This window comes from Oncorhynchus mykiss, chromosome 13 (assembly GCF_013265735.2).
Source record: "Oncorhynchus mykiss isolate Arlee chromosome 13, USDA_OmykA_1.1, whole genome shotgun sequence".
Taxonomy (NCBI): domain Eukaryota; kingdom Metazoa; phylum Chordata; class Actinopteri; order Salmoniformes; family Salmonidae; genus Oncorhynchus; species Oncorhynchus mykiss.
Window position 1 is genome coordinate 7869975 of NC_048577.1, and position 19026 is coordinate 7889000.

Consider the following 19026-nt stretch of genomic DNA (forward strand, 5'->3'; position numbering starts at 1 on the left):
GTGATTATGTTTAAATACAGAGACAACGGTGTGCTTTAGAACCATGTGGATGCCTCTGAGTGGTCATGTAGGCTGTTAGGAATGTTCATCTGACTGGATAATTATCATTTTTAAAATGATGTTCTAAAACCAAAGTTGCGCCCCTACACATACACACACATACATAAACACACACTGACCAGTCTTTCCCCTCTCCAGTTGTTCATGCCTGGTGGGTTTCCATGGATCGTTCTGTGAGGTGGATGTAGATGACTGTGAGGACCACGGATGTGAGAATGGTGCAACCTGTGTGGACGGAGTAGGCAACTACACCTGCTTCTGTCCTCCCTTCTACATTGGTATGATATATAGACATAGAGATTCTATTGACATTCTCTAGACATTGTCTCTAAACATTCTAAATACATTTTCTCTAGACATTCTCTCTAAACATTCTAGACATTTTCTCTAGACATGTTAAAGACATTCTCTCTAGACATGTTAAAGACATTCTCTCTAGACAATCTCTCTAGACAATTTAAAGACATTCTCTCTAGGCATTCTCTCTAGACATTCTCTCTAGACATTCTCTCTAGACATTCTCTCTAGACATTCTCTCTAGGCATTCTCTCTAGGCATTCTCTCTAGACATTCTCTCTAGACATTCTCTCTAGACATTCTCTCTAGACATTCTCTCTAGGCATTCTCTCTAGGCATTCTCTCTAGACATTCTCTCTAGACATTCTCTCTAGACATTCTCTCTAGGCATTCTCTCTAGGCATTCTCTCTAGGCATTCTCTCTAGACATTCTCTCAGGACATTCTATAGACATTCTCTCTAGACATTCTCTCTAGACATTCTCTCTAGACATTCTATAGACATTCTCTATTGACATTCTTTAGACATTCTCTCAGGACATTCTTTAGACATTCTCTCAGGACATTCTATAGACATTCTCTCTAGACATTCTCTCTAGACATTCTCTCTAGACATTCTATAGACATTCTCTATTGACATTCTATAGACATTCTCCCAGGACATTCTATAGACATTCTCTCAGGACATTCTATAGACATTCTCCCAGGACATTCTATAGACATTCTCTCAGGACATTCTATAGACATTCTCTCAGGACATTCTATAGACATTTTCTCAGGACATTCTTTAGACATTCTCTCAGGACATTCTATAGACATTCTCTCAGGACATTCTATAGACATTCTCTCAGGACATTCTATAGACATTCTCCCAGGACATTCTATAGACATTCTCTCAGGACATTCTATAGACATTCTCCCAGGACATTCTATAGACATTCTCCCAGGACATTCTATAGACATTCTCCCAGGACATTCTATAGACATTCTCCCAGGACATTCTATAGACATTCTCTCAGGACATTCTATAGACATTCTCTCAGGACATTCTATAGACATTCTCTCAGGACATTCTATAGACATTCTCCCAGGACATTCTATAGACATTCTCCCAGGACATTCTATAGACATTCTCCCAGGACATTCTATAGACATTCTCTCAGGACATTCTATAGACATTCTCTCAGGACATTCTATAGACATTCTCCCAGGACATTCTATAGACATTCTCCCAGGACATTCTATAGACATTCTCTCAGGACATTCTATAGACATTCTCCCAGGACATTCTATAGACATTCTCCCAGGACATTCTATAGACATTCTCCCAGGACATTCTATAGACATTCTCTCAGGACATTCTTTAGACATTCTCTCAGGACATTCTATAGACATTCTCTCTAGACATTCTCTCAGGACATTCTATAGACATTCTCCCAGGACATTCTATAGACATTCTCCCAGGACATTCTATAGACATTCTCTCAGGACATTCTTTAGACATTCTCTCAGGACATTCTATAGACATTCTCTCAGGACATTCTATAGACATTCTCCCAGGACATTCTATAGACATTCTCTCAGGACATTCTATAGACATTCTCCCAGGACATTCTATAGACATTCTCCCAGGACATTCTATAGACATTCTCCCAGGACATTCTATAGACATTCTCCCAGGACATTCTATAGACATTCTCCCAGGACATTCTATAGACATTCTCCCAGGACATTCTATAGACATTCTCCCAGGACATTCTATAGACATTCTCCCAGGACATTCTATAGACATTCTCCCAGGACATTCTATAGACATTCTCTCAGGACATTCTATAGACATTCTCCCAGGACATTCTATAGACATTCTCTCTAGACATTCTCTCAGGACATTCTATAGACATTCTCCCAGGACATTCTATAGACATTCTCTCTAGACATTCTCTCAGGACATTCTCTCAGGACATTCTATAGACATTCTCCCAGGACATTCTATAGACATTCTCTCAGGACATTCTATAGACATTCTCCCAGGACATTCTATAGACATTCTCCCAGGACATTCTATAGACATTCTCTCAGGACATTCTCTCAGGACATTCTATAGACATTCTCTCAGGACATTCTATAGACATTCTCTCAGGACATTCTCTCAGGACATTCTATAGACATTCTCTCAGGACATTCTCTCAGGACATTCTATAGACATTCTCTCAGGACATTCTCTCAGGACATTCTATAGACATTCTCTCAGGACATTCTATAGACATTCTCTCAGGACATTCTCTCAGGACATTCTATAGACATTCTCTCAGGACATTCTCTCAGGACATTCTATAGACATTCTCTCAGGACATTCTCTCAGGACATTCTATAGACATTCTCTCAGGACATTCTCTCAGGACATTCTATAGACATTCTCTCAGGACATTCTATAGACATTCTCTCAGGACATTCTCTCAGGACATTCTATAGACATTCTCTCAGGACATTCTCTCAGGACATTCTATAGACATTCTCTCAGGACATTCTCTCAGGACATTCTATAGACATTCTCTCAGGACATTCTCTCAGGACATTCTATAGACATTCTCTCAGGACATTCTCTCAGGACATTCTATAGACATTCTCTCAGGACATTCTATAGACATTCTCTCAGGACATTCTCTCAGGACATTCTATAGACATTCTCCCAGGACATTCTATAGACATTCTCTCAGGACATTCTATAGACATTCTCCCAGGACATTCTATAGACATTCTCTCAGGACATTCTATAGACATTCTCTCAGGACATTCTCTCAGGACATTCTATAGACATTCTCTCAGGACATTCTCTCAGGACATTCTATAGACATTCTCTCAGGACATTCTATAGACATTCTCTCAGGACATTCTCTCAGGACATTCTCTCAGGACATTCTATAGACATTCTCTCAGGACATTCTATAGACATTCTCTCAGGACATTCTATAGACATTCTCTCAGGACATTCTATAGACATTCTCTCAGGACATTCTATAGACATTCTCTCAGGACATTCTATAGACATTCTCCCAGGACATTCTATAGACATTCTCTCAGGACATTCTATAGACATTCTCTCAGGACATTCTATAGACATTCTCTCAGGACATTCTATAGACATTCTCTCAGGACATTCTATAGACATTCTCTCAGGACATTCTATAGACATTCTCTCAGGACATTCTATAGACATTCTCCCAGGACATTCTATAGACATTCTCTCAGGACATTCTATAGACATTCTCTCAGGACATTCTATAGACATTCTCTCAGGACATTCTATAGACATTCTCTCAGGACATTCTATAGACATTCTCTCAGGACATTCTATAGACATTCTCCCAGGACATTCTATAGACATTCTCTCAGGACATTCTTTAGACATTCTCTCAGGACATTCTATAGACATTCTCCCAGGACATTCTATAGACATTCTCTCAGGACATTCTATAGACATTCTCTCAGGACATTCTATAGACATTCTCTCAGGACATTCTATAGACATTCTCTCAGGACATTCTATAGACATTCTCCCAGGACATTCTATAGACATTCTCTCAGGACATTCTATAGACATTCTCTCAGGACATTCTATAGACATTCTCTCAGGACATTCTATAGACATTCTCCCAGGACATTCTATAGACATTCTCTCAGGACATTCTATAGACATTCTCTCAGGACATTCTATAGACATTCTCTCAGGACATTCTATAGACATTCTCCCAGGACATTCTATAGACATTCTCTCAGGACATTCTATAGACATTCTCTCAGGACATTCTATAGACATTCTCTCAGGACATTCTATAGACATTCTCTCAGGACATTCTATAGACATTCTCTCAGGACATTCTATAGACATTCTCTCAGGACATTCTATAGACATTCTCTCAGGACATTCTATAGACATTCTCTCAGGACATTCTATAGACATTCTCCCAGGACATTCTATAGACATTCTCTCAGGACATTCTATAGACATTCTCTCAGGACATTCTATAGACATTCTCTCAGGACATTCTATAGACATTCTCCCAGGACATTCTATAGACATTCTCTCAGGACATTCTATAGACATTCTCTCAGGACATTCTATAGACATTCTCTCAGGACATTCTATAGACATTCTCCCAGGACATTCTATAGACATTCTCTCAGGACATTCTATAGACATTCTCTCAGGACATTCTATAGACATTCTCCCAGGACATTCTATAGACATTCTCCCAGGACATTCTATAGACATTCTCTCAGGACATTCTATAGACATTCTCCCAGGACATTCTATAGACATTCTCTCAGGACATTCTATAGACATTCTCTCAGGACATTCTATAGACATTCTCTCAGGACATTCTATAGACATTCTCCCAGGACATTCTATAGACATTCTCCCAGGACATTCTATAGACATTCTCTCAGGACATTCTATAGACATTCTCTCAGGACATTCTATAGACATTCTCTCAGGACATTCTATAGACATTCTCCCAGGACATTCTATAGACATTCTCCCAGGACATTCTATAGACATTCTCTCAGGACATTCTATAGACATTCTCTCAGGACATTCTATAGACATTCTCTCAGGACATTCTATAGACATTCTCTCAGGACATTCTATAGACATTCTCCCAGGACATTCTATAGACATTCTCCCAGGACATTCTATAGACATTCTCTCAGGACATTCTATAGACATTCTCCCAGGACATTCTATAGACATTCTCTCAGGACATTCTATAGACATTCTCTCAGGACATTCTATAGACATTCTCTCAGGACATTCTATAGACATTCTCTCAGGACATTCTATAGACATTCTCCCAGGACATTCTATAGACATTCTCTCAGGACATTCTATAGACATTCTCTCAGGACATTCTATAGACATTCTCTCAGGACATTCTATAGACATTCTCTCAGGACATTCTATAGACATTCTCTCAGGACATTCTATAGACATTCTCCCAGGACATTCTATAGACATTCTCTCAGGACATTCTTTAGACATTCTCTCAGGACATTCTATAGACATTCTCCCAGGACATTCTATAGACATTCTCTCAGGACATTCTATAGACATTCTCTCAGGACATTCTATAGACATTCTCTCAGGACATTCTATAGACATTCTCTCAGGACATTCTATAGACATTCTCCCAGGACATTCTATAGACATTCTCTCAGGACATTCTATAGACATTCTCTCAGGACATTCTATAGACATTCTCTCAGGACATTCTATAGACATTCTCCCAGGACATTCTATAGACATTCTCTCAGGACATTCTATAGACATTCTCTCAGGACATTCTATAGACATTCTCTCAGGACATTCTATAGACATTCTCCCAGGACATTCTATAGACATTCTCTCAGGACATTCTATAGACATTCTCTCAGGACATTCTATAGACATTCTCTCAGGACATTCTATAGACATTCTCTCAGGACATTCTATAGACATTCTCTCAGGACATTCTATAGACATTCTCTCAGGACATTCTATAGACATTCTCTCAGGACATTCTATAGACATTCTCTCAGGACATTCTATAGACATTCTCCCAGGACATTCTATAGACATTCTCTCAGGACATTCTATAGACATTCTCTCAGGACATTCTATAGACATTCTCTCAGGACATTCTATAGACATTCTCCCAGGACATTCTATAGACATTCTCTCAGGACATTCTATAGACATTCTCTCAGGACATTCTATAGACATTCTCTCAGGACATTCTATAGACATTCTCCCAGGACATTCTATAGACATTCTCTCAGGACATTCTATAGACATTCTCTCAGGACATTCTATAGACATTCTCCCAGGACATTCTATAGACATTCTCCCAGGACATTCTATAGACATTCTCTCAGGACATTCTATAGACATTCTCCCAGGACATTCTATAGACATTCTCTCAGGACATTCTATAGACATTCTCTCAGGACATTCTATAGACATTCTCTCAGGACATTCTATAGACATTCTCCCAGGACATTCTATAGACATTCTCCCAGGACATTCTATAGACATTCTCTCAGGACATTCTATAGACATTCTCTCAGGACATTCTATAGACATTCTCTCAGGACATTCTATAGACATTCTCCCAGGACATTCTATAGACATTCTCCCAGGACATTCTATAGACATTCTCTCAGGACATTCTATAGACATTCTCTCAGGACATTCTATAGACATTCTCTCAGGACATTCTATAGACATTCTCTCAGGACATTCTATAGACATTCTCTCAGGACATTCTCTCAGGACATTCTCTCAGGACATTCTATAGACATTCTCTCAGGACATTCTATAGACATTCTCTCAGGACATTCTCTCAGGACATTCTCTCAGGACATTCTATAGACATTCTCTCAGGACATTCTATAGACATTCTCTCAGGACATTCTATAGACAAAACAACTGTGGCACATAATATATAGATATATTACTTTCATAAAGATCATTTTGAATTGATAATAATTTAAAACTAAACATCTCTATGTCTCTCTCTCTCTCTCTCTCTCTGTCTCTCTCTCTCTCTCTCTCTCTCTCTCTCTCTGTCTCTCTCTCTCTCTCTCTGTCTCTCTCTCTGTGTCTCTCTCTCTTTCTCTCTCTCTCTCTTTCTCTCTTTCTCAGGGCTGTTGTGTGAGGAAGAGGAGGATGTGTGCTCTCCTGGTAGAAACCCCTGTCAGCAACACTCTACCTGCAGCAGCACCACTACAGGCCCCAGGTGACTACACACAGACGCACACACACACACACACACTGGTACACATGTTCATGTTCTACATGTGTGTGTCCAGGTGTGCGTGTTCCCCAGGCTTCGTGGGGGGTGACTGCAGTGTGAACTATGATGAGTGTGAGGATCAGGACTGTCAGAATGGAGCGGTGTGTGTGGACCAGGTGGATGGATACACCTGCACCTGCCCTCAGGGGTACAGGTAAGACACACACACACAGGTGTAAATGTGGAAACTATTAGTGCCCTTAGATGTGTCATAATAAGTTGGTCTCTCCTTGTCTCAGTACTGTCGTACATAAGAGGTGGGTTCATTAAGGGTTCAGTTTGAGGGCCAACATGTTAACAATTTCAGTTGAACAATTTGAATGAACATTCCTAAATGTTATATTAGCACATTTTTTTTATGGATTACTGTGGATTTTATAAGTGCAATTGATTTCTATTCTTACAACATGAAATAGAAACACACACGTTCACAGCACACAACCTTCTCAGACTGGAACACAGAACAAGTGGAATGTGTTAGTTAATGTTTACAGACTATTTCCCTTGTGGAACACCCCTCAGGACTCCAGATGTCTGCATGCTTTTCTCAGGCGTTAGGGCCAGATCTTAGTCCTTACATACCTTATGTCGTATGTTGTGGTCCGTAGTAATTCTCCCCCCCTCTTCCGCCCCCTAGTGGTGTGTTGTGTGAGGTGCCACCTCCTCCTCCATCTCCCTGTGAGCGGGCTCGCTGTCAGAACAGCGCCCCCTGTGTGGACAGAGGCGGTACTGCGCTGTGCCAGTGTCTGCCGGGGTTCGAGGGTGTGCGTTGTGAGAAGCTGGTCAGTGTGAACTTCGTGAATAGAGATTCTTACCTACAGCTGTCTGACCTGAAGAACTGGCCTCAGGCCAACATCACACTGCAGGTAATCACACACACACACACACACACACACATACACACACACACACTCCTGCTGCACTGAGCGAGCTAACTGAAGCTCACGTAAGCCTACTCTTTTGCCTCGTGCAAGTGTTGGTGATAAATGAGAGGCCACTTTTTTTATGAAAATCTGTGAATATTTGGCCAAGGGAATATTTCTGGTTGGTCTCGGGGAAGAGTCAGGAAGGGAGGCTTTTCAACAGGTTTGAGTGAAGTAGCAGCACAGATGTTGAATGAGAAACTAATGAGCATGGAGAGTCTCACAAGTTTGATGAAATGAATGACCTCATATCTGTCAGTCTAATACGGTTATTTTCATACTTTTGTAGCTCTTCATTAAACACACACCTTTTGTAAGTAGTTAACTGTCCTCTCCAAGTTTATCTGGAATTTAGCCTGAAAGGATTTGACAAATGTGATTGGTTGATGATATAACATTTGCCCAGGTCTCGTCTTGTACTTCGCAGAATATAAGATCTCAACAATGATTGGAGAAGTGTTTAACATCACCAGCACCACGTCCTTATCATATAGTCTCTTATCCTTATCATATAGTATCTTATCCTTATCATATAGTCATCATATAGTCTCTTCTACTTATCATATAGTCTCTTATCCTTATCATATAGTCTCTTGTCCTTATCATATAGTCATCATATAGTCTCTTGTCCTTATCATATAGTCTCTTGTCCTTATCATATAGTCTCTTGTCCTTATCATATAGTCTCTTGTTCTTATCATATAGTCTCTTATCCTTATCATATAGTCATCATATAGTCTCTTGTACTTATCATATAGTCATCATATAGCCTCTTGTCCTTATCATATAGTCTCTTGTCCTTATCATATAGTCTCTTGTACTTATCATATAGTCATCATGTCGTCTCTTGTCCTTATCATATAGTTTCTTGTCCTTATCATATAGTCTTTTGTCATTATCATATAGTCTCTTGTCCTTATCATATAGTCTCTTGTCCTTATCATATAGTCTCTTGTCATCATATAGTCTCTTGTCCTTATCATATAGTCTCTTGTCCTTATCATATAGTCTCTAGGCCTTATCATATAGTCTCTAGGCCTTATCATATAGTCTCTTGTCCTTATCATATAGTCTCTTGTCCTTATCATATAGTCTCTTGTCCTTATCATATAGTCTCTTGTCATCATATAGTCTTTTGTCATTATCATATAGTCTCTTGTCCTTATCATATAGTCTCTTGTCCTTATCATATAGTCTCTTGTCCTTATCATATAGTCTCTTGTCATCATATAGTCTCTTGTCCTTATCATATAGTCTCTTGTCCTTATCATATAGTCTCTAGGCCTTATCATATAGTCTCTAGGCCTTATCATATAGTCTCTAGGCCTTGTCATAAGAGCAAAATGCGTGACTGTCCCGCACATTCCAGGACATGCAATCACCCTAATGCGCACACACACACACGCCCACACGACCACACACACGCCCACACACATGCCCACATAGACATAGATGTGCATACACACACAGAGGAAAACACACGTGTGCGCACACACACACATTCTGACCTGTGTGTGTTCCCCAGGTGTCGACAGCGGAGGATAACGGTATCCTGCTGTATAATGGAGACAACAAGCCAATGGCTGTGGAGCTCCATGAGGGACATGTTCGAGTCAGCTATGACCCTGGTAGTCAGCCTGGACACACTATCTACAGGTACACACACTATCTACAGGTACACACACTATCTACAGGAACACACACTATCTACAGGTACACACACTATCTACAGGTACACACACTATCTACAGGTACACACACTATCTACAGGTACACACACTATCTACAGGTACACACACTATCTACAGGAACACACACTATCTACAGGAACACACACTATCTACAGGAACACACACTATCTACAGGTACACACACTATCTACAGGAACACACACTATCTACAGGAACACACACTATCTACAGGTACACACACTATCTACAGGAACACACACTATCTACAGGAACACACACTATCTACAGGAACACACACTATCTACAGGTACACACACTATCTATAGGTACACACACTATCTATAGGTACACACACTATCTATAGGTACACACACTATCTATAGGTACACACACTATCTACAGGAACACACACTATCTACAGGTACACACACTATCTACAGGTACACACACTATCTACAGGAACACACACTATCTACAGGTACACACACTATCTACAGGTACACACACTATCTATAGGTACACACACTATCTATAGGTACACACACTATCTATAGGTACACACACTATCTACAGGTACACACACTATCTACAGGTACACACACTATCTATAGGTACACACACTATCTACAGGTACACACACTATCTACAGGTACACACACTATCTATAGGTAATATTTACACTACCGTTCAAAAGTTTGGGGTCACTTAGACATTTCCTTGTTTTTGAAAGAAAAGCAAATTGTTTGTCTATTAAAATGGCAGTCTCTATGGGGGAGCCTTAGGGTTCAATTCTTGGACCGACTCTCTTCTCTGTAAACATCAATGATGTCGTTCTTGTTGCTGGTGATTCTCTGATCCACCTCTACCCCGACGACACCATTCTGTATACTTCTGGCCCTTCTTTGGACACTGTGTTAACAACCCTCCAGACGAGCTTCAATGCCATACAACTCTCCTTCCGTGGCCTCCAATTGCTCTTAAATGCAAGTAAAACTAAATGCATGCTCTTCAACCGATCGCTGCCCGCACCTACCCACCTGTCCAACATCACTACTCTGGACGGTTCTAACTTAGAATATGTGGACAACTACAAATACCTAGGTGTCTGGTTAGACTGTAAACTCTCCTTTCAGACTCACATCAAACATCTCCAATCCCAAATTAAATCTAGAATTGGCTTCCTATTTCGCAACAAAGCCTCCTTCATTCATGCTGCCAAACATACCCTCGTAAAACTGACCATCCTACCGATCCTCGACTTCGGCGATGTAATTTACAAAATAGCCTCCAACACTCTACTCAATAAATTGGATGCAGTCTATCACAGTGCAATCCATTTTGTCACCAAAGCCCCATATACTACCCACCACTGCGACCTGTATGCTCTCGTTGGCTGGCCCTCGCTTCATACTCGTCGCCAAACCCACTGGCTCCAGGTCATCTACAAGACCCTGCTAGGTAAAGTCCCCCCTTATCTCAGCTCGCTGGTCACCATAGCATCTCCCACCTGTAGCACACGCTCCAGCAGGTATATCTCTCTAGTCACCCCCAAAACGAATTCTTCCTTTGGCCGCCTCTCCTTCCAGTTCTCTGCTGCCTATGACTGGAACGAACTACAAAAATCTATGAAACTGGAAACACTGATCTCCCTCACTAGCTTTAAGCACCAACTGTCAGAGCAGCGCACAGATTACTGCACCTGTACATAGCACACCTATAATTTAGCCCAAACAACTACCTCTTTCCCTACTGTATTTAATTTATTTATTTATTTTGCTCCTTTGTACCCCATTATTTTTATTTCTACCTTGTTTTACTTGCTATATTGTATTTACTTTGCCACCATGGCCTTTTTTTTTGCCTTTACCTCCCTTATCTCATCTCACTTGCTCACATTGTATATAGACTTATTTTTCTACTGTATTATTGACTGTATGTTTGTTTTACTCCTGTGTCGTTGTATGTGTCGAACTGCTGTGCTTTATCTTGGCCAGGTCGCAGTTGTAAATGAGAACTTGTTCTCAACTATCCAACCTGGTTAAATAAAGGTGAAATAAATAAATAAATACAAAAATAACATCAAATTGAACAGAAAAACAGTGTAGACATTGTTAATGTTGTAAATGACTCTTGTAGCTGGAAACGGCTGAGGCCCTTTATCAGCAACCATCACTCCTGTGTTCCAGTGGCACGTTGTGTTAGCTAATCCAAGTTTATCATTATAGAAGGCTAATTGATCATTAGAAAACCCTTTTGCAATTATGTTAGCACAGCTGAAAACTGTTGTTCTGATTAAAGAAGCAATGAAAATGGCCTTCATTAGACTAGTTGAGTGTCTGGAGCAACAGCATTTGTGGGTTTGATTACAGGCTCAAAATGGCTAGAAACAAAAAACTTTCTTCTGAAACTCGTCAGTCTATTCTTGTTCTGAGAAAGGAAGGCTATTTCTTGTGAGAAGAACCCAAGAAACTGAAGAACTCATACAACACTGTGTACTACTCCCTTCACAGAACAGCGCAAACTGTCTCTAACCAGAATAGAAAGAGGAGTGGGAGGCCCCGGTACACAACTGAGCAAGATGACAAGTACATTTGTGTCTAGTTTGAGAAACACCAGTCTCAAAGTCAACAGTGAAGAGGCGACTCCAGGATGCTGGCCTTCTAGGCAGAGATGCAAAGAAAAAGTCACATCTCAGACTGGCCAATAAAAATAAAAAATTAAGATGGGCAAAAGAACACAGACACTGGACAGAGGAAGACTGGAAAAAAGTGTTATGGACAGACGAATCTAAGTTTGAGGTGTTCGGATCACAAAGAAGAACATTTGTGAGATGCAGAAAAAATGAAAAGATGCTGGAGGAGTGCTTGATGCCGTCCGGACGGCGCTACCCTATGGACGGCGCTAAATTGGAGCCAATTTCCAGGACAATGACCCAAAGCACAGCTCCAAACTATGCAATAACTATTTAGGGAATTCTGGAATTCTGTCTATAATGGAGTGGCCAGCACAGTCACCGGATCTCAACCCTATTGAGCTGTTGTGGCAGCAGCTTGACTGTACGGTACGTAGAAGTGCCCATCAAAGGTCTGCAGGGCTGTAATTGCTGCAGATGGAGAATTCTTTGACGAAAGCAAAGTTTGAAGGACACACACACACACATACACATACACACACACACACACACACACACACACACACACACACACACACACACACACACACACACACACACACACACACACACCTATAACATGTTATATACACACACATTACATACAGGTACACACACACGCCAACGTCATCTACATTCTATTCACAAACACCGACTATCACAACATACTAAAATATCACCGCCACCTAACCTCTGACCTCTAATCCCTGACCTCTGGTGTTGCCGTAGTGCTGAGACGGTGAACGACGGGCGTTTCCATACGGTAGAGCTGGTGACCTTTGACAGGATGGTGAACCTGTCTGTGGACGGGGGTGCGCCCACCACTCTGGACAGTCTGGGTGGGGTCCCACCTCTGTCTGGAGAGGCACCGCTATACGTGGGGGGTAAGACACACACGACCTCAGCTGAGAGCTAGGTTCAGGCCCTAACCCACCCTATTACATATTAATGTCCAGGTCTCTTCTCCTCTCCCTCACTCTCTTTCTCTCTCTCCACTCTATTCTCTACTCCCAACCTATATATCCTTTCACTCCCTCTCTCTCTCCCTCCCTCTCTCCCTCCCTCCCTCCTCTCCAGGTATGCCAGAGAAGATGTCCTACTCCTCTCTGAGTCTCTTCCAGCCCCTCAACTCCTCCAGTTTCCACGGCTGCATCAGGAATCTGTACATCAACCACGAGCTGCAGGACTTCACGCAGACCACTATGAAGGTATGGTGGGAGACGGGGAGGAACATTCTGGTAACTTATCCAAAATTCACAGGTTTTCCAGAAATCCCAGTTGGAATATTCCCAGAAACCTAGGTGTGAGAAGTTGGAGAAATATTTATTTTTGTATTTTATTTCTGAAGCTAAAGACACATTTTCACACTGCGTTGATAATAACGTTTTTTTTTCGAATTCTAATTGTTTGATGTGCTGAAGCCGGGGGTGGTGCCAGGATGCCAGCCCTGCAGGAAACTGTTCTGCCTCCATGGAGTGTGCCAACCGGATGGTGCCCAGGGACCCCTCTGCCACTGCCAGCCTGACTGGGGTGGGCTACACTGCGATCAGCCAATCGGAGGAGGCCTTGTTGGGGGAGATGTTGCCCCGGCAACCGCGGCTAACCCATGCCAGGGGAATAAGTAAGTGAGACAGGAGAGTGAGTGATAAAGGGTTGTAGTCTGTTATGGTTTATAGTGGGTCTATGTGGCTTGTTATCTTGTGTTTTATCATGTTGATTTATTTTGGGGGTAACTCATTAATTGTATGGTTTAATTGATTATGTTGTCCGAGTCCCAGCTTTTGTATTTTCCCCACTGTATTTTTCTAATAGCATCTTTCTCTTCCTCTCCCTCCATTTCTCCCACTCCCTCCTTTTCTCCTTCACCCTCTCCCTCCATTTCTCCCACTCCCTCCTGTTCTCCCTCCCCCTTTCCCTCCTGTTCTCCCTCCCCCTTTCCCTCCATTTTTTCCCTCCCCATTTCCCTTCATTTCTTCCTCCCCCTTTCCCTCCATTTCTCCCTTTCCCTCCATTTCTCCCTCCCCCTTTCCCTCAATTTCTCCCACTCCCTCCTTTTCTCCTTCCCCCTCTCCCTCCATTTCTCCCACTCCCTCCTTTTCTCCCTCCCCCTTTCCCTCCTGTTCTCCCTCCCCCTTTCCCTCCATTTTTCCCTCCCCATTTCCCTCCATTTCTCCCTCCCCCTTTCCCTCCATTTCTCCCTCCCCCTTTCCCTCCATTTCTCCCTCCCCCTTTCCCTCCATTTCTCCCTCCCCCTTTCCCTCCATTTCTCCCTCCCCCTTTCCCTCCATTTCTCCCTCCTCCTTTCCCTCCATTTCTCCCTCCCCCTCTCCCTCCCCCTTTCCCTCAATTTCTCCCTCCCCCTTTCCCTCAATTTCTCCCTCCCCCTTTCCCTCCTGTTCTCCCTCCCCCTTTCCCTCCTGTTCTCCCTCCCCCTTTCCCTCCTGTTCTCCCTCCCCCTTTCCCTCCATTTCTCCCTCCCCCTTTCCCTCCATTTCTCCCTCCCCCTTTCCCTCCATTTCTCCCTCCTCCTTTCCCTCCATTTCTCCCTCCCCCTCTCCCTCCCCCTTTCCCTCAATTTCTCCCTCCCCCTTTCCCTCAATTTCTCCCTCCCCCTTTCCCTCCTGTTCTCCCTCCCCCTTTCCCTCCTGTTCTCCCTCCCCCTTTCCCTCCATTTCTCCCTCCCCCTTTCCCTCCATTTCTCCCTCCCCCTTTCCCTCCATTTCTCCCTCCCCCTCTCCCTCCCCCTTTCCCTCAATTTCTCCCTCCCCCTTTCCCTCCTGTTCTCCCTCCCCCTTTCCCTCCTGTTCTCCCTCCCCCTTTCCCTCCATTTCTCCCTCCCCCTTTCCCTCTATTTCTCCCTCCCCCTCTCCCTCCACCTTTCCCTCAATTTCTCCCTCCCCCTTTCCCTCCTGTTCTCCCTCCCCCTTTCCCTCCTGTTCTCCCTCCCCCTTTCCCTCCTGTTCTCCCTCCCCCTTTCCCTCCATTTCTCCCTCCCCCTTTCCCTCCATTTCTCCCTCCCCCTTTCCCCCTCCCCCTCTCCCTCCATTTCTCCCCCCCTCCCTCCATTTCTCCCCCCCTTTCCCTCCCCCTTTCCCTCCTGTTCTCCCTCCCCCTTTCCCTCCTGTTCTCCCTCCCCCTTTCCCTCCATTTCTCCCTCCCCTCCATTTCTCCCTCCCCCTTTCCCTCCTGTTCTCCCTCTCTACCTCCCCCTCCATTTCTCCCAGGTGTGTGAGGGGTGTGTGTGTGATTCAGGATGTTCAGTCGTACAGGTGTGAGTGTGAGGAGGGCTGGCACGCCACCTTGTGTAATCAACAGGGGGAGCTAACAGCACTAGTAGTACCAGCAGTGCCAGAAGGACCAACCAAGCCGTGTTCAGTGCTGCTCTGCCAACATGGCCACTGTCAGCTGACTGAGGGAGGAGCGACCTACTGTCTTTGTGACACGGGATACACCGGGGACACATGCGACACAGGTAAGGATGGAGGGAGAAGATAGGAGGAGGGGGGACAGGTACGAGAGAGAGAACCTGTGATACAGGTTATGACCGAGGGGGAGAGGTGTGGAGGGAGGAGGGAGTGTGTGTTTGACAGGGAGAGACATTGGAACACTCGGTCGCATCGCGCCATTGTTGAGTGTTCTCAAGACGTCTTGGAAATACGATGCCATTGCTACATTAGGCAAACAATTAGTAGGAATCAACTTTGCCATCATTATTATGCCGTCAAATTTACTTTAGACAAATGTCATTAGCTAGCAATGTTCCTAAAAAAATGTGCTAGCAAAAATGTGGTGCTTTCCCTTCACTCTTAGCTAGCTAGCCTACATTTAAAGTCAATCGGATGACATCACAATGATTACAAACAAATGAACTTTAGACATAATGTTGATAAGCGCCAACTGAGAATGTATTGAGAAGAAAGTGGTCGGACACCAGTCCTCAAGAGAACATTCAAAACAACGATACATGAATAACCACTACTGTGTTTGATCATGTCCCACTACTCAGCCTCTTTAACCTCTGTCCTCTAACCTCTAGTTGAATCAGCGTGTCGCGGCGAGGCGGTGCGTGACTTCCACCGGGTGCCACGTGGCCACGCCAACTGCCAGACGACGCGGCCCTTCTCCTGGGTGGAGTGTCGGGGGGGCTGCCAGGGGGGCGGGGCGGCGTGCTGCGCCCCACTGAGGGTACGACGCCGGCGCTACACCTTCGAGTGTGACGACGGAAGTTCCTTCACACAGGACGTGGAGAAAGCAGTGGAGTGCGGCTGCAAGGAGTGTGTGTAGAGTCGTTGAGGTACTACACACACGTGGGCAGCGCAGTCAGCTGAAGAGGAGTTACTGAACACACTGTGGGAAAGTATATATATATATAAAACATGGACATTGTCTGTGTGTTGTGGACAACAGTGTTTGTAATATAGGACAGTTCTTCCCTGGCAAGGACGGCCAACCAACACGAAACCAACCAACCTCATCTTCATCATCTTCATCTACCTAAAGAAAGTCAACTGTGGTCTCACATTAGTAATGTTACATTGAAAGGTCATTCTTTGGATTTATACTGTATTGTACACCACTTTATCCATGTGCTCAAATCATTGTAAAATGGAGGAACCTGTGTGATGCATGGCAGCCATGTTGGCAACAGGAAAACGTTGAGACACTTCTCTAGTTTCTTCCTGTTAAATGAGAAACTGCTGCTCTTTTTTGCTAGTTTACCATTTAATCTGTGTATCTTTTCACTGGGCTGCAATGCCAGTTTGCCCTCTAGTGGCCGGTCTTATAAAGAGGATGTTTGAAGTTTCAGATGGGGGAAGGGGGTGCATTTGAGAGAGCAGCTGAGGCCCTTTGGCCTACTTTAAAGAGGTGGGGGCCCTTTGGCCTACGTTAAAGAGCCTTTTGGAGGCTCTGTGCCAGTTTGATTTTAGCCAGAATCTTCTTTAACATTCGTCATGGTAATTGGTTATAATTGTATCATTGAGTAAAACCCGCCTCCTATCCCTCTCTGGTCCAATCAGTCTCCTTCTACCACATCAGCAGTATTATGAAATTCAACACAAATGTAGCTTTGATAATATTTTATTTATATTGTTGTAAAACTAAAACAGAAAGGTACATAACATTTGTTTAACTTTTACATTTTTTGCTTAGATTGTTTTTATTACTTAGTGTCATGTAGCCTAATGTAGCCCTTTGATTATGATACAAAACGGAAAATACTTAACAGATTGTAATATATATCATTTTATTTGGACACAGTATTTTTATATGTTGAAATGGAAAAAGGGGTGTTTGAATCCTGGCATGGGAGAGACTACACAGGCGTTGTATTGGGTCTGTAGACTGAAGCAACATCTTGCTGTTCTTCTCTACTGCCTGATGTAAAGCTGCCAAAACCAGTCAGCCAACCTATTGTCAGTCTAATACACAGTGTCGTCACGGCGATGTTAAATGACTGTGATGTCATGGTTCTTATTACATGTTGTCTACCTACTTGGTGAATATAATATAGTCAATGATTTGCTTCAGATTATGTGTAGTGATGTTTTATTTATTTCAATAAAAGACATGATTTTCTCTCTTCCACCGTGAACGTGTTGTCATTTTTCTCCGTGGCCTTTGACCTGGATGTGTGTGACCTTTACCCTGAACGTGTCAGTTCAGTGTTTTGTGCAGGGGAGAGAAATTGTCACGGAGTCTATGAGCTATGACAGATCTTAGTTAATCACCCCTGAAGAGAGTGATGGGGAAAGAGGGAGAATGACTGAGTGGAGGACAACCAAAGCAAATGAAAGGAGGAGGAGTGGGGGAGATGGAGGACAGGATAGAAAGAGGGAAAGGAGAGGGGATGAGAGAAAGCCAGAAGAGGAGTTAGAAAGATCAGTCTTGTTCCCTGGCAGTGTCTCGGGGAGAGAGAGATCAGCCTTGTTCCCTGGCAGTGTCTCGGGGAGAGGGAGATCAGCCTTGTTCCCTGGCAGTGTCTCAGGAGAGGAGAGAGAGAAAGATCAGCCTGGTTCCCTGGCAGTGTCTCGGGATAGGAAAGAGAGAGAAAGATCAGCCTTGTTCCCTGGCAGTGTCTCGGGAGAGGAGAGAGAGAAAGATCAGCCTGGTTGCCTGGCAGTGTCTCGGGAGAGGAGAGAGAGAAAGATCAGCCTTGTTCCCTGGCAGTGTCTCGGGAGAGGAGAGAGAGAAATATCAGCCTGGGTCCCTGGCAGTGTCTCGGGAGAGGAGAGAGAGAAAGATCAGCCTGGTTCCCTGGCAGTGTCTCGGGAGAGGAGAGAGAGAAAGATCAGCCTTGTTCCCTGGCAGTGTCTCGGGAGAGGAGAGAGAGAAAGATCAGCCTTGTTCCCTGGCAGTGTCTCGGGAGAGGAGAGAGAGAAAGATCAGCCTTGTTCCCTGGCAGTGTCTCGGGAGAGGAGAGAGAGAAAGATCAGCCTTGTTCCCTGGCAGTGTCTCGGGGAGAGGAGAGAGAGAAAGATCAGCCTTGTTCCCTGGCTGTGTCTCGGGAGAGGAGAGAGAGAAAGATCAGCCTTGTTCCCTGGCAGTGTCTCG

The 19026-nt window shown here is 43.6% G+C and overlaps 1 protein-coding gene across 1 annotated transcript in view; it reads left to right on the top strand.

Annotated features, from left to right (window-relative positions):
* The window catches only part of LOC110485616 (slit homolog 1 protein), a 125224-nt gene extending 107167 nt beyond the window's left edge, over positions 1 to 18057 (top strand). Inside the window, exons 29-38 of the mRNA XM_036940093.1 lie at positions 199 to 338; positions 7039 to 7132; positions 7206 to 7343; positions 7827 to 8055; positions 9638 to 9768; positions 13204 to 13358; positions 13552 to 13682; positions 13896 to 14095; positions 15699 to 15946; positions 16511 to 18057. Coding sequence (XP_036795988.1) covers positions 199 to 338; positions 7039 to 7132; positions 7206 to 7343; positions 7827 to 8055; positions 9638 to 9768; positions 13204 to 13358; positions 13552 to 13682; positions 13896 to 14095; positions 15699 to 15946; positions 16511 to 16758 — 1714 coding nt within the window. The 3' untranslated portion in view covers positions 16759 to 18057. The remainder of the gene's footprint in view (positions 1 to 198; positions 339 to 7038; positions 7133 to 7205; positions 7344 to 7826; positions 8056 to 9637; positions 9769 to 13203; positions 13359 to 13551; positions 13683 to 13895; positions 14096 to 15698; positions 15947 to 16510) is intronic.
* The last annotated feature ends 969 nt before the right edge of the window (positions 18058 to 19026 follow it).